Source organism: Macaca thibetana, chromosome 20 (assembly GCF_024542745.1).
Source record: "Macaca thibetana thibetana isolate TM-01 chromosome 20, ASM2454274v1, whole genome shotgun sequence".
Lineage (NCBI taxonomy): Eukaryota > Metazoa > Chordata > Mammalia > Primates > Cercopithecidae > Macaca > Macaca thibetana.
In genome coordinates this window covers 47848426-47870061 of record NC_065597.1, presented here as the reverse complement: position 1 = coordinate 47870061, position 21636 = coordinate 47848426, and the positions used below count along the sequence as shown (strand labels likewise).

At 47.1% G+C, this 21636-nt stretch overlaps 2 protein-coding genes across 2 annotated transcripts in view; both read right to left on the bottom strand.

The window, feature by feature from the left end:
* CD2BP2 (CD2 cytoplasmic tail binding protein 2) overlaps positions 1-21636 on the bottom strand; it is a 249448-nt gene that overhangs the window by 91611 nt on the left and 136201 nt on the right. The window lies entirely within an intron of this gene.
* On the bottom strand, positions 1531-4073 carry SEPHS2 (selenophosphate synthetase 2). The gene has a single exon (XM_050773512.1). The coding sequence runs from the start codon at positions 3624-3626 to the stop codon at positions 2271-2273; it is 1356 nt and encodes a 451-aa protein (XP_050629469.1). The 5' UTR covers positions 3627-4073; the 3' UTR covers positions 1531-2270.

Here is a 21636-nt window from a genome sequence, read left to right as displayed (position 1 = left end):
CAGGCTGGTCTCGAACTCCTAACCTCTGGTGATCCGCCCATCTTTTGGCCTCCCAAAATGCTGGGATTACAGGCATGAGCCACCACTCCCAGCCCCCTACTAAAAATTTTCAAGTTTTAGCTTTATCTTTATATTCTAAGTGGCTGGTTCTCTTAATTATTGCTTTGTGGATTTTTTAAAATTCTTTTTTCCTATTTCCTGTATTGTCCCTCTGAGTTTCCTTTTTCTGTTTAAGTTGGAGGCTCTCCTCACACACCTGGTGATCCTTGACTGCTCATATTTAAGAATGAGGCATTAAAAAGCTTAACATTAGCTGGGCGCGGTGGCTCACGCCTGTAATCCCAGCACTTCGGGAAGCTGAGGTCGGTAGATTGAGGTTAGGAGTTCGAGACCAGCCTGGCCAATTTGGTGAAACCACATCTCTCCTAAAAACACAACATTCACCGGGTGTGGTGGTGCACACTTGTAATCTCAGCTACTCGGGAGGCTGAGGCAGGAGAATCACTTGAACCCGGGAGGCGGAGGTTGCAGTGAGCCGAGATCACACCACTGCACTCCAGCCTTGGCAACAGAGCGACTCTGGGAAAAACAAGAAAAAAAAAAAAAACAATTTAACATCATTCAATAAAGGCTTTCACCTAGGAGGCCTTGTGGTACAGTGATTTTGGGCTTTATTTTTTTGAGACAGGGTTTCACTCCCTTCGCCCAGGCTGGACTGCAGTGTTTGCGCACTGCAACCTCTGCCTTGCGGGTTCAAAGTTCTCCCACTTCGGCCTCCCGAATAGCTGGGACTATAGGGGCACACCATCACGCTTGGGTATTTTTGTATTTTTTTTGTTTGTTTTAGTAGAGACCGAGTTTTGTCATATTGGCCAGGCTGAACTCGAACTCCTGAGCTCAAGAGATCTGTCCACCTTGGCCTCCCAAAGTGCTGGGATTATAGGCGTGAGCCACTGGGCTTGGCCTGGCCAGTGTTTTTAATAGCTAATTGAGGAAGCGGGCTAGGCAGTCTCATTTTAGATTTTTATCCTCTTTTCAGTTAGGCTCCCTATCCTCTGCTGTGTGTGACGCTCCCAACTTTACCTGCGTAGGTGAGGGGCAGTCACCTGGCTGTGTGAAATAAGAGTGTGGAGAACGCTAGAGATCTAATTACCGTGTATAAACTCTCAACCAGTATGTTTTTATCCCCAGCCCTTACCCCATCTTCTGAGCAATCTTCTTGCTTCTTGTTTTCCCCTACTGTGAAGGATTCCTCTAAGTCAGTTACCCCTCTTCCACCTCCTTTCCATCTTTCAAGAATTGTTGACACCTTCCTTTTGCTATTTCCTGCCCCATCCTCTAACCCTTGGGGTGTATGCCTGCTTTGAGTCCTTTTCTGTCATCTCAGGGGGAAGGTACAACCCTAAATCTGGGTGTTAAATCCCCCAATTCACCAGGATCAGGGAAAACACTCTGCTATACCAGACTCAATGTATCGTTTTATGACTGTATTGAATTTCAAACAACCAAACATTAGCCAGAAGAGTTTTTCAAAGTCTCTTTTATTTATTTAGCAAGAAATTACTCTTTATTGATCAAATCACCAGGAATTTGCAGCAAAAGACTTAACATCTTAATGACCACCAAGGCCTGGGCTCTGAGGCTTGCTCTGCCTCTCCCAGTCCTTAATGGAGTTTAGAGGGAGAGACGTCATTAACAGAGACCAAGTCAGATGGTTGCAGGTCCTCCTTTCCCAGTCATCAGACAAGCTGCTCAATTCTTGTCCAGAGCAGGAAAGAGCCAGTACTTCAGTTAACACTGAATAAAGAATTTGATGTTGCATTATACGATCTCTCTTGACAATTTAGTTATCAACAATATTGCTCCAAAACTCATTTGCTTCTGATCTAAATTTTTTTCATTTTGCAATTTACTTTGTGTGTTATTTTAATAATCTCACTCCCTGTGCAGAAATTAATCAACCCAGTGCAAAGAAAAATCCCTCAACCTGGAATAGCCTCATCTTACTTTGGAAAGAGAAAACAGAGGTATTTTTGCTCCTCTTCTACCCAAGTGATGAACAAACATCCCCCCAAAGTTCAAAATGTTACTCTGGCCTCAGAATGTACATAAAGGCTGCTTTTGATGGGCTGATTCCAATCACCTAGAAAGGGCAGCCAGAACCACTATGCAGGCAGCCTTCTTTGGAAATTTCTTAAAATCAACTCTTGAGAACCATCCGTGATTGTGGACAATGGCTCTAAAGTCCAAACAACTTCTGTTCTTTCATCTCACGAGCTAGGCTCAGAGGAGGCATTTGAACTGTCAGGAGCAAGAGCAGCAGCTGTGGCCCCACGAGGTAGGACTTCAATAACTCGCGGCTTGTCAATGATCCGGGCCGTTCGGTTTCCCTTTTCCACAATGCCAACGATCCACGCTTGGTGACCCTCTCCGTACTTGGAGGATTTGATTTCGGAACAAAAGCGAGCCGCCTGTTCTCTTGGCAGACAAATCAGTAATCCCCCAGAGGTTTCAGCTGAGGTTCCTTGAAGAAGCCCAAACCGTCCACTGGCCTTGCTGACGGCAGCCATCTTGGCAATTACCGGCAGATTATGAATAACAAAGGACACTTCATTTCTTTGTTGTTTTGCAAGGTTCTGGGAGTGTCCCAGAATGCCAAAGCCTGTGATATCTGTGGCCGCATGGGCATTAAATGTGTGCATTAAACCTGCAGCAGTTCTGTTGAGGGTAGCCATATTGAACATGGCTTCCTGATAGGCCAGCTCCACCTCTTCTCTGGAGACCACCATCTTTACTTTATTCCATCTTTCAGGATTATCCAGCCATTGGTGGGCATTGACAGCAACCTGGGTTCCTAATGGTTTGGTTAACACCAGCACGTCCCCAACGACGGCACTGTCCGGCATTATGAACTCATTTGGCTGGCATACCACAGTGGCAACTCCACCGATTATAATCCAAGGGTTGACCACCGTTTGCCCACCGGTCACTGCTGTTCCTCCTTCCTCTGCGGCATCCCGAAAGCCTTTGACCATGAGTGGCGTTACCTTTTCGCGTTCCTCCTCACTCATACTCTGGCTGACGCTGAGTAACATCAACATGTTGTCACACTCAGTAATCCCCATGGCGTAGAGGTCACTCAGCACGTTGGCACAAGCTATGCGCCCCATCATGTAGGGATCTTCCACCAAGGGGTAAAAGAAGTCCGTGGTCTGCACCAGTGACAGGCCCCCGTGCCTCAGGGGGATGACGCAAGAGTCCATCCCGATGCCCAGGGCTGGAAAGGTGGGGCTGGAGCCCGCTCCTGTTGGCATGCCGGCTTCCTGGGACGCCTCTTCCTGGCCGCCCACCAGGCCCCGGCCCAGCTGGGGCCGCACGTCCGGCCGCGTCAGTCCCGCCAGGAGTTTGAGCAGCGTCTCCTGCGGGACCTTGCAGCCTCAGCCCTTCATGCCGGAGAAGCCCGTCAGCCGCCAGCTCGGGCTGAGGCCCAACGCCTGGGGCTCGAAGGGCCGGTAGTTCGAGAAGCTCCGGCCCACAGTCAAGCCCGCCGGGCCCGAGGAGCCTTCCGCTGCTGCCACTGCCGCCATCGCCTCTCCGCAGGCGCCCGTCGCCGAGGCTTCCGCCATCGCGCCTGCCCGGCAGGGAAGGGAGGGGAGAAGAGGGCCCTTTTATTTTCCACTCAGGTTAATATGAAGTAAAAGTCAAATATTACCTGCAGGGATTCTACCCAGCGCGACTCACACCGCAAGCCCCACGGCAGGCGCAATCTTCCTGATAGAGGAGCCGCCGGACTCCCTTATTTATACCCCAGGTGATTGACAGCTGCAACATCCAATGACGACTCCGCCACCGAGAGGCGGGCTTCCTAGACTCTAAAAGGCGCAACAACCTCAGGCTTGCAAAACCCATTGCAAAGGGATTGCAGAACGTCACGTGTTTTCCTTCGCTCTCGTAGTAATGTAAATGGTTTCTTGGCAGCGGCTGACGGAACATTGCTCCTTTCGAGTAACTTCCAAGTCCAACAAATTGTAGACGAGGGAAGATTGGTCACTCGACAAACCTCATGATCGGCAGGATTCAAGGGTCACTTGACAGCGCACATGATCGATCCAGGGTAGCAACATAGCCCAAGGGGAAAAACAGAAAGCTTGAGAAATTAGAAATTAAACTACTACCATTAAGTAAGCAAACTGCAGGCAGCATCAGTATAATGAAATGTTAACATGAACTTCAAGAACTCTAGGACTCAGGAGGTCGAGGCTGCAGTGAGCTGTGACTGCGCCACTGCACTCCAGTCTGGGCGACACAGCGAGAAACTGACTCTAAAAAAGCAAACAACAATAACAAACAAACAAACAGCCCCCGACAAAAAAAAAGAGAGAGAGAGAGAGAGAGAGAGAGAGATTTAGGACTGAAAGTCCAGACACCTGCATGGATTCTAATGGTGCTTCCCACCAGCTGTGTGTGGAGTCACTTTCAGCATCGGTTGACTCATCCATCTGTGGAACAGAGTAGGTTACACAGGACTGGTCTATTCTTTTTTTTTTTTTTTTTTTTTTTTTTTTTTTTGAGACGGAGTCTTGCTCTGTCGCCCAGGCTGGAGTGCAGTGGCCGGATCTCAGCTCACTGCAAGCTCCGCCTCCCGGGTTCACGCCATTCTCCTGCCTCAGCCTCCCGAGTAGCTGGGACTACAGGCGCCCACCACCTCGCCCGGCTAGTTTTTTGTATTTTTTTAGTAGAGACGGGGTTTCACCGTGTTAACCAGGATGGTCTCGATCTCCCGACCTCGTGATCCGCCCGTCTCGGCCTCCCAAAGTGCTGGGATTACAGGCTTGAGCCACCGCGCCCGGCCGCAGGACTGGTCTATTCTAAAATTTCTATATCGCTGTAAATATATATAGCCATGAAGGGCAGTTTGCCAATATCTATTAAAAACTCCACCTCCTGGGTTCAAGTGATTCTCCTGTTTCAGCCTCTTGAATAGCTGGGATTACAGGTATGCACCACCACACTCGGCTAATTACTGCATTTTTAGTAGAGACGGCGTTTCACCATGTTGACCAGGCTGGTCTCAAACTGCTGACCTCAGGTGATCTGCTGGCCTCGACCTCCCAAAGTGCTGGGATTACAGGCATGAGCCACCACTCCCAGCCAATAAAAACTTTTTAAAAGACAAGAGAATAGAAAACTTAGCATAGGGGCTATTTCTAGGGAGGGCTACATTGGGAGCTTCTGGGCTATGTTTAATTCTGTTCCTTGGGCTGGTGGTGGGTACACGGTACGTGGTTGTTCTTTTTTTTTTTTTTTGAGATGGAGTCTTACTCTGTCACCCAGGCTGGAGTGCAGTGGCGTGATCTCGACTCACTGCAAGCTCCGCCTCCCAGCTTCACGCCATTCTCCTGCCTCAGCCTCCCCTGTAGCTGGGACTGCAGGCGCCCACCACCGCGACCGGCTAATTTTTTGTATTTTTAGTAGAGACTGGGGTTTCACCGTGTTAGCCAGGATGGTCTCGATCTCCTGACCTTGTGATCCACCCATCTCGGCCTCCCAAAGTGCTGGGATTACAGGCTTGAGCCACCGCGCCCGGCCCATGGTTGTTCTTTAAACTGTACATAGATATTTTCCCACACTCTTTTTGTAAGTATGCTATATTTCAGAATTTAAAAAACAAACAAAAAGAAAATATGATGGAGTGGGAAAATAGAGTGAAAGCAAAAGACCTTGTGTGATGTCTGCATTGTTCTCAGTGAGCTGGCTGACCTTGAGGAAGTGATCTAGCCTCTCTGCACTTTAGTCTCCTCTTCTGTTAAACCAGGGTCACAATCTCCGCTAGTGGAAGGGCCACAGGAAATCTCCACTGAGAAGTGTTTTGCAAAATGTTCAGCCTATTGTACAGGGAAAGAATCCTCATATCTCTAAAGGAAAGAGGAAAACATTGTATTACGTCTGTAATCACCTCACCTGAGTTAAAAAGTGACTAGGTCAGGAGCTGCTGGTTATACATTCTCTTAGTTCTTTGGACTTCTTCTCCCTCTCCACACTTAGCACAATTTGTAATTCTTTTTTTTTTTTTTTGAAACGGAGTCTCACACTGTCACCCAGGCTGGAATGCAGTGGTGCGATCTCGGCTTACTGCAACCTCCACCTCCCGGCTTCAAGCAGTTCTCCTTCTTCAGCCTCCCAAGTAGCTGGGATTACAGGCACCTGCCACCATGACCAACAAATGTTTTGTATTTTTAGTAGAGATGAGGTTTCACCATATTGGCCAGGCTGGTCTTGAACTCCTGACCTCAGGTGATCCTCCTGCCTCAGCCTCCAAAAGTGCTAGGGTTACAGGCATGAGCCACTGCGCCTGGCTGAGGGGCTTCCTTGATAATACTCATAACCTCTACTCCGTGCCCTTCTAGGAAGCAGAGGTCTTTGGGGGAAGGTTTTCATCCATACAGTTCCATGTTGCTTCTACTTGGAACAATATTCACTTGGGCCGATGCAAAGAAAGAGTCTGCCTTGGCCAGTCACCAACCTGCTGTGCTCAGAATGACACATGCGTGTGCCTCTGTGCAGGTGACCCATAGGGGCCTCTCCAGGGTGACCGTGTGAGGGCTGCAGTATCAGCACCTGGAAGCATTCCTTTTGTTCTTTTTCTCACTGAGAGATCCATTGAGCTATGTTTACTATTTGTGACTGGGCGCAGTGGCTCATGCCTGTAATAGCAGTACTTTGGGAGGCCAACGTGAGCAGATCACCTGAGGTCAGGAGTTCGACACCAGCCTAACCAATATGGCGAAACCCTATCTCTACTAAAAATACAAAAATTAGCCGGGTATGGTGGTGCATGCCTGTAATTTCAGCTACTCAGGAGGCTGAGGCAGGAGGATTACTTGAACCCAGGAGGCGAAGGTTGCAGTGAGCAGAGATTGCACCACTGTACTCCAGCCTGGGTAACAGAGGAAGACTCCATCTCAAAAAAAAAAAAAAAAAGAACAAGAGGACCTCGCTTGAGCCTGGGAGTTCAAGGTGACAGTGAGCTATGATGGCACCACTGCACTCCAGACTGGGAAAAGAATAACAGGTTTGGAGTCCCAGTCCCTGGTTTGCTTTTCACACACAACAAAAGCATTTGGGTCAGGCATGTGGCCCAATTATGATTTTGGGGTTATAACACTACACTTGAAGGATCAGTACACCTAAGAAATTCTTATTTTTCACTGTGGTAAAATATACATACCTTTAGTACACTAGTCCCATTTTCCCCTTTATTTTCTCTTTTTCTTTTTCTTTTCTTTTTTTTTTTTTTTTGAGACACAGTCTTGCTATGTCACCCCAGCTGGAGTGCAGTGGTTTAATCATAGCTCACTGCAGCCTTGACTTCCTGGGCTCAAGCAATCCTCCCACCCCAGCCTCCCAAGTAGCTGGGACTACAGGTGCACACCACCACTCCTGCTAAATTGTGTAGAGATAGGGTCTTGATATGTTTCCCAGGCTGATCTCCAACTCCTGGGCTCGAGTGATCCACTCACCTGAGCCTCCCAAAATGCTGGGATTACAGGCATGAACCACAACACCCGGTCCCATTTTTTTTTCTTATTGCAAAATCATTCTGTTGTCATTGTAGAAAAATCATAAAATACAGCTTCGTTAAAAGGAGGAATATTAAAACAACTTGAAATCCCATTTCCCAAAGAGAACTCCTATTAATACCTTAATGGATGGTGTTTTAAACATTTTCCACCTACACACGTCACCACTTCACACCGAACTCCAGCGGGCGCCCTGTCACCCTCCACCCTGTGGGGAGCCCCGCCCTATGTGCTGTGTATGTATATATATTTTTTTAATTAGCAAAAATGGGATAATCTCATTTATTTATTTATTTTATTATTTTTTGGTGAGATGGAGTCCCACTGTCGCCCAGGCTGGAGTGCAGTGGCACGATCTTGACTCACTGCAACCTCCACTCCCCAGGTTCAAGCGATTCTCCTGTCTCAGCCTGGCGAGTAGCTGGGATTACAGGCCCCTGCCATCATGCCCAGCTAATTTTTTGTATTTTTAGTAAAGATGGGGTTTCACCGTGTTGGCCAGGCTGGTCTTGAACTCCCGACCTCAGGTGATCCGCCTGCCTTGGGCTCCCAAAGTGTTAGGGTTACAGGCGTGAGCCACCGCGGCCAGCCTCATTTATTTCTAGTAAGAAAAAAAATAATGGTTAAAAATTACCGGGCATACCTGGTTATAGATGCTTAACACTCCTTTGGTTCATTCACAAATATTTACTGAAGACCTCCTCTGTGCCAGCCACTGTGCTAGATAGACCTGGGGATACAGCAGTGAACACAACAGACAAAATTGTCTCACAGCAGTGAGCCGAGATCACGCTACTGCACTCCAGCCTGGGGAACAAGAGCAAAACTCCGTCTCAAAAAAAAAAAAAAAAAAAAAAAAATTCAAGAGGTTCGGAACCTCTGAAACGTCCTTCCCACTGAATGAGTGCTCCCTTTGTCGGTCCCTGACCTGGGCCTGACCGAGGCCTGGCATGGCCTCAGTTCCCAAGCCCCACTTCCCCTAGACTTGCCTGTGGGACTTAACAGTATCAGGCTCTGCCTCAGAAAACTTGAGAGATGACACCTCTGACCACCACCCTCACACCTTCATCAGCTGCCACCAACCCAAGCGACAGAAAGCTTCGGCTTTGTATCTGGGGCAAATGTGAGAAGCCCTGGTGCATCATCTCTTGCCATAAGAGCAAGAGAGCCACATGTGCTGGGGTGAGCCTATAGTCCCAGCTAGTTGGGAGGCTGAGGCAGGAGGATCACTGGAGTCTAGGAGTTCAAGGCCATAGTGTGCTATGATGGCACCTGTGAATGGCCACTGCACTCCAGCCCAGGCAACACAGTGGCTGCTCTCAGTTGTCCTTTGGAATGGCTGTTTCTCTGCCCAAGAAACACTATTATCTTCAAGAGGAAGTCCCTCCTCTGTGATCTCACACCTTGGTCTTTCCTCTGTTCCAGCATTTACCATGCTGAGTTTTCTGTGACGCCTGTGAGCTCCTACTGCTGGAACCCCTCTTCAGTGGTCTCCATGTGCCCAAGGCTCAGCATGGGGTCTGGTACAAAGAAAGTCTTAGACAGTGTTTGTTGAATGAATAAATGCTAAGAAAAGTGAAGAAGGAAACAGTGCAACACTCTGACTTTCAGAGATCATCAAAGCATTGCAAATCCTTTTTAAAAATTGTAATTTTTTGACCGGGCAAGGTGGCTCATGCCTGTAATTCCAGCACTTTGGGAGGCTGAGGCAAGTGGATCACAAGGTCAGGAGTTTGAGACCAGCATGACCAACAAGGTGAAACCCTGTCTTTACTAAAAATACAAAAACTAGCCAGGCATGGTGGCACATGTCTGTAATCCCAACTACTCGGGAGGCTGAAGTGGGAGAATCACTTGAACCCTGGGGCGGAGGTTGCAGTGAGATGAGATCGCGCCACTGCACTCCAGCCTGGGTGACAGAGCAAGATTCTATCTCAAAAAAAAAAAAAAAAATTATAATTTTTTTGAGACAGGGTTTTGCTCTGTCACTGAGGCTGGAGTGCAATGGCACAATCTTGGCTCACTGCAATCTCCACCTCCCAGGTTCAGGTGATTCTCCTGCCTCAGTCTCCCCAGTATCTGGGACTATTTTTAGTAGAGATGTGGTTTCATCATATTGTCCAGGCGGATCTCGAACTCCTGACCTCAATGGATCCGCCCGCCTCAGCCTCTCAAAGTGATGGGATTACAGTTGTGAACTACTGCATCTGGCCAAAAATTAATTGATTTTTTTTGAGACGGAGTCTTGCTGTGTAGCCCAGGCTGGAATGCAGTGGCATGATCTCATCTCACTGCGACCTCTGCCTCCTGGGTTCAAGTGATTCTCCTGCCTCAGCCTCCTGAGTAGCTGGGATTACAGGCGCCTGTCACTTTGCCTGGCTAGTTTTTGTATTTTTAATAGAGACGGGGTTTCACCATGTTGGCCAGGCTGGTCTCGATCTCCTGACCTCTGGTCATCCGCCTGCCTTGGCCTCCCAAAGTGCTAGGATCATAGGCGTGAGCCACCGTGCCCAGCCAATTATTTTTTTAAAAAGAGATTAAGTCTCTCACCCATGCTGCACTCACCCGGGCTGGAGTGCAGTGGCGCAATCACAGTTCACTGCAGCCTGAAACTCCTGAGCTCAAGCGATCCTCCTGCCTTATCTTCCCACCATGCCATGCTTATCTCAAATCCATTATTAATTTTTTTATTTTAAAAGTAATATGTGCTCTTTATTTGAAAGCAAACATTATGGAGATATATACACAGACAGCCCTTCGTATCTGTGAGTTTCATGTCCGTGGATTCAACCAATCATGCATTGAAAATGATTATAAAAGAAAGAATGAATGGTTATCTCTGCACCGAACATGTACAAACTTTTTTTCTTGTAATTATTTCCTAAACAATACAGTGTACTAATGATTTACATGCCATTTACATTGTATTAGGTATTATAAGTAATCTAGAAATGATTTGTGTAGGTTACATACGAATACTATACCATTTTATATAAGGGACTTGAGCATCTGCGGAACTTGTTATTTGCAGGGCTTCCTGGAATCAATCCCCCATTGATATAGGAGAGACGACTGTGTATGTCAATATCAATATCATTGCACATGGAAGGTTCCCAAAACCTCATGTCTTCTGTGCTCTATAAATAAGACATTTCTAAAATCTAGAAATAACTGTGCAGAGTTCCTTGCACCAATGTGTTAAAGTATACCTTGTAATCCCAGCACTTTGGGAGGCTGAGATGGGAGGATCATGAGGTCAGGAGATCGAGACCATCCTGGCTAACACGGTGAAACCCCGTCTCTACTAAAAATACAAAAAATTAGCCGGGTGCGGTGGCGGGCACCTGTAGTCCCAGCTACACAGGAGGCTGAGGCAGGAGAATGGCGTGAACCCGGGAGGCGGAGCTTGCAGTGAGCCAAGATTGTGCCACTGCACTCCAGCCTGGGCGACAGAGCAAGACTCCGTCTCAAAAATAAAATAAAATAAAATAAAAAAATTAAAAAAAAAAAATAAAGTATACCTAACAAATGTTTAGTAGGCAGAGATGTGGAAGTGAGAGGCTGAGAAAAAACAGATTTCCTGCCTAATGGATAAATAAGATGTGACACACACTGTTTTGTAACTTGATTTTTTTCTGCTTACATTATCATAACAATCTTTCTACGCTAGCACATGTAAATTTACCTTTTTATTTTCGGGACAGGGTCTGGTTTTGTTGCCTAGGCTGGAGTGCAGTGGCGTGACCTCAGCTCACTGTAACCTCTGCCTCCTGGGCTGAAATGATCCTCCCACCTCAGCCTCCCAAGTAGCTGGAACCACAGGCATGCACCACCATACCCGGCTAATTTTTGTATCTTTTGCAAAGATAGGGTTTTGTCACATTGCTGAAGCTGGTTTCAAACTCCTGGGCTCAGGCGATCTGCTCACTTTGGCCTCCCAAAGTGTTGGGATTACAGGCATGAGTCACTGTGCCCAGTCAATATTTTGTTAAAGGTTGGATAGTATTCTATGAAATTGATATATTTAATTGATTTAACCAACTGGTTATTGCTGGATATTTCATTTGTCTTGTCTTCTTCCTCTTTTTTTTTAATTAAAAGATTTCCTTGGTTGGGTGTGGCGGTTCATGCCAAGTAATCTCAACACTTTAGAAGACTGAGGTGGGAGGATTGCTTGAGCTTAGGAGTTCTAGACCACCCTGAGCAATGTGGCTAGACCACGTCTCTACAAAAAATAAAGTTAGCTGGGCATGTGGTACTTGCCTGTGGTCCCAGCTACTTGTGAGGCTGAGGCGAGAAGATCACTTCAGTGAACCAAGATTGTGCCACTGCACTCCAGCCTGGGTGACAGAATAAGACCCTGCATTAAAAAAAAAGATTTCCTGGAACATGCATTTGCATTGATTGATTGATTAATTGATTTTAGGCTAGTCAGGTGAAGCAGTGGGAGTGGAGAAAGATACAGGAATCTGGCCGGGCGCGGTGGCTCAAGCCTGTAATCCCAGCACTTTGGGAGGCCGAGACGGGCGGATCACGAGGTCAGGAGTTCGAGACCATCCTGGCTAACACGGTGAAACCCCGTCTCTACTAAAAAATACAAAAAACTAGCCGGGCGAGGTGGCGGGCGCCTGTAGTCCCGGCTACTCGGGAGGCTGAGGCAGGAGAATGGCGTAAAAACCCGGGAGGCAGAGCTTGCAGTGAGCTGAGATCCGGCCACTGCACTCCAGCCTGGGCGACACAGCGAGACTCCGTCTCAAAAAAAAAAAAAAAAAAAAAAAAAGAAAGATACAGGAATCTGTAACTGGTTGTGATCAATTGCTGTAAACACCACTGCACTTGGGCCAGCCCCTCTTGCTTTTGAGGAAAGAGAGAGACCCTCTCATGTTGTTTTATATTGTTTTATACTCAGTACCTGTTTTAAGAAAAAACAATGAAGTAAAACCAAAGACAGGCAGCCCGGCGCCGGGCCCGGAACCAGGCCTGGGTCTGCCTGGCCTAAACCCAGTAGTTAAAAATCAATTCATGACTTAGAAACCTATATTCCTTACATTGTGTAGAAGAACATTGTGAAACTCTTGGCCCTGTTCTGTTTCTCTCTGACTACCAGTGCATGAAACCCCTGTCACGTATCCTCTAGACTGCTCAATCAATCACAACCCTTTCATATGAAATCTTTAGTGTTGTGAGGGACAGAAATTGTGCACTCGGAGAGCTCGGATTTTAAGGCAGTAGCTTGCCAATGCTCCCAGCTGAATAAAGCCTTTCCTTCTACAACTTGGTGTCTGAGAAGTTTTGTCTGCGGCTCGTCCTGCTACACTTTTATTCTGAGGCATCAGATGTCCTAAAATTTGAAGCACGTGTTCCCCATGTGGTGATCAGAGGACTTGGGAATTTGTCTTATGGGGGAATATTAGTTATAACTAAGGATGATCAGCCAGAAAGAGAGAAGACTAAGAGATGACATGAACCCTGTCCAAATTTCTGACGGGGCTTCCAGGTGTGGAATGGAACAGACTCGTCCTGGGCATTTCCACAGGGCAGAGCCAGCTCTCAGCATGGGAGTCACAGGGAAGCATTTCCTATAGGCAGAGCTGCAATGGATCTCTGTGGGAAGTTGTGAGCATCCTGTCTAGAGGTGCATAAGCGGGGCTGGCTGAACACTTAGTGGGAGGGAATAGAGAAGGGACTTGTGAGAGGCAGGGGAGCATTGGATTAGATGATATTTGGGAGTCCTTTCAAATCTGACGTTTTATTACTACACTTCCAGTTGATGTCTCACGGGTACATGTGAAGAGACCACCAACAAGGCTGTGCTTCTCTTTTCACGGGAAGCATAGACAGGGAAGCCCAGGAGTTCGTCTGTTTTTATGGGCAGTAGGAAGAAAGATGGTTTAATAGTACCAATAACACAACTACCTGCCCACTGGTCAGGTAATTTGCCATAAGCTCTATGCCCACATATCCAGTATAATTCAGTGGGGGCTGTCCAGTCCCGGTGGGACTCTGGGTGGGTCCACACAGTTTACAACTTTGGGAATTTGCTAAATGGATGCCTCTCTGTGTGATTTGAACTCCATCAAGTGACTGTTTTGTGGTACAGTTTCTGTCTCAGACAACTAAGTTGTCCTATGGGGTGAGTGAATTCTTTTCCTTCTCTAGCTTTGCAAGATTGTCCAATAATTGAGGCTTTTAGGACCCAGAAATTATCAGGGTGATTCTTCTGAGCCGGGAATTCATCAGGAACTGGGTCTGTAGGTACTAATTCTTGGGCTTCCCATGGCCATTGATCTCTTATTACAGTTCCTCCACATACATAACATGAAGTGACATTGAGAGACTGGGCTACATGCTCAACTAATTGCAAAAACAAATTTCTTGTTTTTCCTGGAATTTCCAATTTACATTTTTATTAACTGTTACCCACCAAAATATTGACTCACATCCTGCAGCTATTTGATTTTAAGCTTTAAATTGATCTGGTATTGCCCATGGGACTCCAGTTGTGTCTAAATGGATGTGAGAGTTGAAAGACCCATAAGGGGCTTCTCTCACTTTATGATGTCTTATTTTTCCTCCCTCTGGTTGATGAAATGCCAGGGTGAGAGGGATAGACAATTGGACTAAAGCACAAGTGCCACTCCAGTTATTCGGCGGAGTGCCCAGTAAAGGTCCACCACAATACCACCACACATCTGCTCGGGGATGAACAAGGGCTGACTGATTGATAAGCTCTTGAAAATTCTTAAGCTCATCACATCCCTTCAGGTCTCCAAGGAATTCTAAGGTTCCTCCCTGTTGTGAGAGACACGAAGTGAACTTAGTGTTGGGAGATGGAGGCTGGATGGCCTTTGGAGGCTGAACCGCAGGGTGCTGGATTTTGGGATATAGCAGAGAACACTTGGCATGACTTATTACTCCAGGCTGTAGAATCCTGGGAAAGAGCTACCATGCAGCCTCTGCCTGGTCGACTGGAGGACCACCTTAGTGGAAAGGGACAATCTGGGCCTCTGGCCTGCCATGTGCACAAGCATAACAAGTGTTTTTTTTTTAACGTGCAGATGGAATATTTGATCCATTTTAAGCAGGCATTTGCATCTTGGTATCCTGTGTTAATTGCTAAAGTTTGTTTTAAGTCTTTAGCTTCTATGATCCTCTAGTAAAATGAACATATGGTTTTAGGGAAATTACAAAAACCAGTTGCGGCAGTCCATCCTTTCAGCTAATATATTTACACACAGAATTTTCTTTACAATTAACATTTTAAAACTTGCTTAAATCTTCAAAACAATAAGTTTTTTTTTTTTTAACTTTTTAACGTAGGTAAAAATGTACATTCTTATGCCTCCTTATAATCCTTTTACCAAAGGTATATTTTACTTTTCTTATACACCTTGCACATAAACTGTTTTTCTTTTTTTTTCAATAGTTTTACATTCAGGAGGCCTAGTTACTTTTAAATTATACAACATTTTTTTGCATAAATCTTTTCTTAACATACATTTTTTCTCTTTCATGACTTTCGCAGACAATTCTTCGACATGCCTCAACTTTCTGACTTATTACAAATATTTCTTTCTTTAAACAACCAGTTAATTTATTTCAGGACAGGAATTTACCATATAATAATCTTTTTATATAAATTCGGCCTCCCCCTTTTTTTTTTTCCTTTTTTCTTCCCCCTCCTTAGGATACTTCTGAACTGATGAGGTGTGCTCACAATGAGGTTTCCTCTAAAAGTCACTTTTTTTCACTTTTTTTTGTTGTTGTTGTTAGCAAAGCAGTTGCTGCTACAGATTGAATGCATTTGAGCCATCCGTGGGTTAAGGATTTTTGATAGGAAGGCCTCAGTGCTTTCGGGATACGCCCTTGTTTACACTGACAACAAAGTGGTACTGGAGTGTTATAGGGTTATGCAGAATACCTTCAATTATCAATTATAGGTTTTAAATTTATCTTGGCTTTTAACGGAATAGGGTACACTTTTTTTTTAACTACTTGTATATCTCTCTCCTTCTCTCTTTCTCTCTTTGACTTTGTCTTTCTCTCTTTGACTTTCCTTTTGCCTGTCTCCTCTTCTCTCTCTCTTCCTCTCTCTTTCTTTCTCTCTCTCTCTCTCCTTGACTCCGTCTTTGTCTGTCTCTTCCTCTCTGTCTCTTCCTGTCTCTCTTTGCCTCTTGTCCTCTCTGTATCTTTCCCTTCTCTCTCTCTGCTGGTCTTGCTTTGCCTCTGCCAGCCGCTCATGCTGCTGTTCTCTCAACCACTGTGTTGAGTAGGGGGTGGGGGGTCTAAAACCAGCTGGTCTGGGTTCCCTGGCTTACAGGTTATCTTGTGCCATACCTTTGAAACAAGGGACCTGTCCAGGCTTCCTTCTAATGGCCAACCTACCTCTAATGCTGGCCAGTCTATCTTATACAAAGTCTTTTTTTTTTTTTGAGACGGAGTCTTGCTCTGTCGCCCAGGCTGGAGTGCAGTGGCGCGATCTCGGCTCACTGAAAGCTCTACCTCCCGGGTTCACGCCATTCTCCCGCCTCAGCCTCCGAGTAGCTGGGACTACAGGCGCCCGCCACCACGCCCGGCTAGTTTTTTGTATTTTTAGTAGAGACGGGGTTTCACCATGTTAGCCAGGATAGTCTCGATCTCTGACCTCGTGATCCACCCGCCTCGGCCTCCCAAAGTGCTGGGATTACAGGCTTGAGCCACCGCGCCCGGCCTCTTATACAAAGTCTTAAGTTTTTCTGGTGTCATAGTATTCCACAGTCTCCCTTAAACCTGTTTTTTGAAGTTTTTCAACATAGTTCCTAGTAGGGTGGGCTTATTTGTGCCTGACCTATGCTTCTTCAAGACAAAACACCATGCTCACACTACACGCATACCACAAAACAAAGAACGGATAAAAAGGGCACACACACACTTTTGCAGTTTGCACCAAACCAAAATCAAAATCAAAATCAGAGTATCCAGAAATCCAAGTCAGGTCAAAACCAAAACCAAAGTGTCAAGCAATCCAAGTCAAGTCAAAAACAAAAACCAAAGTGCCGGTACAGGCACCCCGCGGGTGATCAAGCCACACTTCCACTCAAATGGAGTAGGCAGGTTCCCAAGACCAATCCTGTCAAGGAATTCAAACCAAGTCAAAACCAAAACCAAAGTGTCGATAAAGGCACATCGTCGGTGATCAAGCCATGCTTCCCCTCAAATGGAGTGGACAAGTTCCTAAGACCTGTCCTGTCAAGCAATTCAAACCAAATCAAAGCCAAAACCAAAACCAAAGTGCCGATAAAGGCACACCATGGGTCATCAGGCCATGCTTCCACTCAAATGGAGTGGGCAGGTTTCAAAGACTAGTCTTATGAAGTTTTAGATGTCCAGACTCCAAGTGTCTGCTCCTTCCCGGTGTTCAGCCACTGTGTTGATCCTCCACGGGGGCCTGCCACACACTGCTCTGGCGAGGCGTCCAACTGGGGCAAATGCTTACCTGGGAGTGCTCTCAGGATCCGCATCGCTGGGGCTGGTCTGAGTCTCCCGCAGGGATGTTCCACAGGGCAGGCTTAAGTCACCTAAGGAGCTGCCTCGATCATCTGCCATTCACCTCGCTTTCCGGTCAGGGAACCAAGAAATGTAGCAGGACGTGTGGCAGACAAAACTCCTCAGACACTGAGTTAAAGGGGGCATCGGCAAGACTCCTATCTCAAGAGCCAAGCTCCCCGAGTGGGCAATTCTTGTTCCTTTTAAGGGCTCACAGCTCTAAGGGGGTGCGTGTGAGAGGGTCGTGATCGATTGAGCAAGCACGGGGTACGTGACTGGGGGCTGCATGCACCAGTAATTAGATCGGAACAAAACAGGACAGGGATTTTCACAGTGCATTTCTATACAATGTCTGTAATCTATAGATAACATAACCGATTAGGTCAGGGGTCGATCTTTAACTACCAGGCCCAGGGTGCGGCGCTGGGCTGGCTGCTTGTGGATTTCATTTCTGCCTTTTAGTTTTTACTTCTTCTTTCTTTGGAGGGAGAAATTGGGCATAAGACGATATGAGGGGTGGTCTCCTCCCTTATGGGGATATTTTGGCAAGTGGTGAGTGGGGGGTGTGTTTTCCAGGCGAAGGGAACAGGCTGATCAAGAGACTGAGGAAGGGAAGCAGGGTGTGAGATCAAAGAGAGAGGCTGGGCCAAGCTATGGCATAAGATTGAACATCACCGCAGGTGACAAATAATTTTATTGTGTCTGCCTAGCGCGACAACCTCCACGTGAGAACTACTTCCCCATGCAGGTGAGGTGGCCGGGTGCTGGGTTTGTGTGTAGGATATGACCCTGTTCCTTTGACCATAGGTTATAGCAGGCTGGACATTTGACTCTAGCTGGGCCAATCAGATCCTCCCTCCTAAGACCTAAGACTGTGGAAATTGAGATCATAGACTCCATGGTCTTTCTTTTTTTTTTTTTTTTTTTTTTTTTTGAGACATGATCTCACTCTGTCACCCAGGCTGGGGTGCAGTGCGAGATCTTAGCTCACTGCAACTTCCACCTCCCAGGTTCAAGCGATTCTCCTGCCTCAGCCTCCCAAGTAGCTGGGACTACAGGCCGTGCCACCACCCCTGGCTAATTTTTGTATTTTTAATAGAGACAGGGTTTCATCATGTTGGCCAGGCTGGTCTCAAACGGCTGACCTCAGGTGATCTGCTGGCCTCGGCCTCCCAAAGTGCTGGGATTACAGGCATGAGCCACCATGCCCAGCCAATAAAAACTTTTTTAAAAGACAAGAGAATAGAAAACTTAGCATAGGGGCTATTTCTAGGGAGGGCTACATCGGGAGCTTCTGGGCTATGTTTAATTCTGTTCCTTGGGCTGGTGGTGGGTAAATGGTACATGGTTGTTCTTTAAACTGTACATGGATATTTTCCCACACTCTTTTTGTAAGTATGCTATATTTCAGAATTTAAAAAACAAACAAAAAGAAAATATGATGGAGTGGGAAAATAGAGTGAAAGCAAAAGACCTTGTGTGATGTCTGCATTGTTCTCAGTGAGCTGGCTGACCTTGAGGAAGTGATCTAGCCTCTCTGCACTTTAGTCTCCTCTTCTGTTAAACCAGGGTCACAATCTCTGCTAGTGGAGGGGCCATAGAAAACCTCAGCTGAGAAGTGTTTTGCAAAATGTTCAGCCTATTGTACAGGGAAAGGATCCTCATATCTCTAAAGGAAAGAGGAAAACATTGTATTACGTCTGTAATCACCTCACCTGAGTTAAAAAGTGACTAGGTCAGGTGCTGCTGGTTATACATTCTCTTAGTTCTTTGGACTTCTCCCTCTCTGCACTTAGCACAATTTGTAATTTTTTTTAAATGACAGTCTCGCACTGTCACCCAGGCTGGAATGCAGTGGTGCGATCTCGGCTTACTGCAACCTCCACCTCCCGGCTTCAAGCAGTTCTCCTTCTTCAGCCTCCCAAGTAGCTGGGATTACAGGCACCCGCCACCATGACCAACGAATGTTTTGTATTTTTAGTAGAGATGGGGTTGCACCATGTTGGCCAGGATGGTCTTGATCTCTTCACCTCGTGATCCGCCCCGGTCTGCCTCCCAAAGTGCTGGGATTACAGGCATGAGCCACCACGACCGGCCCTGTAATTTTTTAATCATGTGATAATGCCATGCCTATCTGTCTGGCCCCCTCGTTTGTAAGCTCCGCAGAGCAGGGGTTGCTCTGTTGTTTTTGTTTGTTTTGTTTTGAGACAGTTTTGCTCTTGTCACTCAGGCTGGAGTGCAGTGGCTTAATCTCAGCTCACTGCAACCTCTGCCTCCCAGGTTCAAGCGATTCTCCTGCCTCAGCCTTCCAAGTAGCTGGGATTATAGGCACCTGACACCACGCCTGGCTGATTTTTGTATTTTTAGTAGAGATGGGTTGGCCAGGCTGGTCTTGAACTCTTGACCTCAGGTGATCCTCCTGCCTCAGCCTCCAAAAGTGCTAGGGTTACAGGCATGAGCCACTGCGCCTGGCTGAGGGGCTTCCTTGATAATACTCATAACCTCTACTCCATGCCCTTCTAGGAAGCAGAGGTCTTTGGGGGAAGGTTTTCATCCATACAGTTCCCTGTTGCTTCTACTTGGAACAATATTCACTTGGGCCGATGCAAAGAAAGTCACAAATCTGCCTTGGCCAGTCACCAACCTGCTGTGCTCAGAATGACACATGCATGTGCCTCTGTGCAGGTGACCCATAGGGGCCTCTCCAGGGTGACCGTGTGAGGGCTGCAGTATCAGCACCTGGAAGCATTCCTTTTGTTCTTTTTCTCACTGAGAGATCCATTGAGCTATGTTTACTATTTGTGACTGGGCGCAGTGGCTCATGCCTGTAATAGCAGTACTTTGGGAGGCCAACGTGAGCAGATCACCTGAGGTCAGGAGTTTGAAACCAGCCTAACTAATATGGCAAAACCCTGTCTCTACTAAAAATACAAAAATTAGCCGGGTATGGTGGTGCATGCCTGTAATTTCAGCTACTGAGGCAGGAGGATTACTTGAAGCCGGGAGGCGAAGGTTGCAGTGAGCAGAGATTGTACCACTGTACTCCAGCCTGGGTGACAGAGTGAGACTCCATCTCAAAAAAAAAAAAAAAAAAAAAAAGAACAGGAGGACCTCGCTTGAACCTGGGAGTTCAAGGTGACAGTGAGCTATCATCGCGCCACTGCACTGCTAATTTTTGTATTTTTAGTAGAGATCGGGTTTCACCATGTTGGCCAGGCTGGTCTCGAACTCCTAACCTCAAATGATCCACCCACTTTGGCCTACCAAAGTGGTGGGATTACAGGCATGAGCCACCGCGCCTGGCTGTCCATGGTCTTTCAATTAAGTAAATGCCAAGTTGGGAACTAACATTGCCACTGAAGGGCAGTTATCTTCACTGCGTATTGAAGAGGAGAAGGTGACCTGCAGAGAGAGGGCGAATGGAGGGATGTGGCGGCCTCCTCCAGCCTCCCAGAAGACCTAATGTATTTGGGTTCCTCTAAGGATTTTTTGATAGACCTTAAATTATTGGGGGGTATTGTTTGTTTGTTTGGTTGGTTTTTGAGACAGGCTCTGGCTCGTCACCGAGGCTGGAGTGTGGTGGTATGATTTTAGTTCCCTGCAGCCTCGGCCTCCTGGGCTCAAGTGCTCCTCCTGCCTCAGCCTCCTGAGCAGCTGGGACTGCAGGCGAATGCCACCATGTGCAGTTACAAATTATTCTTTTAGTTCTAGCCAGCTCTCAGGGGCTCCTCCTACTTGCCACAGTATGAGCTTTGGCCAAGAACTTCCAAAATAATAGTGAGCCATCCAGAGCTTTGAAGGGAGTCATCCATGGCTCCCCAGTGAGCTTCAGGAATATTCAGCTGAAGGAGGAGTGGCAGAAGGGGCTGAGAGGAGTCCAGCAGCTAGTGAAGCCAGCAGGAGGCCTTCCTAATCATTCAGCTATTAGAGGTGCTATTGGAGATGATTAGAAAGATGCTATAGGAATTTCCCCAAACACTTTAGCGCCTTACACCATGGAAACACATCAGTCACTAACAGGTGCCCCACTTTCTGTTTCTATTTGATATTTCCCTTCCCTCCCCTCCCCTCCCCTCCCCTCCCCTCCCTTCCCCTCCCCTCCCCTCCCCTCCCCTCCCCTCCTCTCTCCTCCCCTCCCCTCCCCTTCCCTTCCCTTCCCTTCCCTTTCCTTCCCTTCCCTTCCCCTCCCCTCCCCTTTCTTTCTCTTTCTTTCTTTTAGATGGGGTCTTACTCTGCTCAGCCCAGGCTGGATCACCACTCACGGCAGCCTCAAGCTCCTGGGCTCAAGGGATCCTCTCATCTCAGCTTCCTGAATTGCTGGGACTACGAATGTGTGCCACCATGCCTGGCTAATATTTTTATTTTTTGTAGGAATGAGAACTCACTACATTGCCCCCAGGCGGGTCTTGAGCTCCTGGCTTCAAGTCATCCTCCCACCTTGGCCTCCCAAAGCCCTGGGAATACAGGCATGAGCCACTGCACCCAGCCGAGGAACAAAATCTTAGTCATCCTTGGGGAGTAGTGACACCAC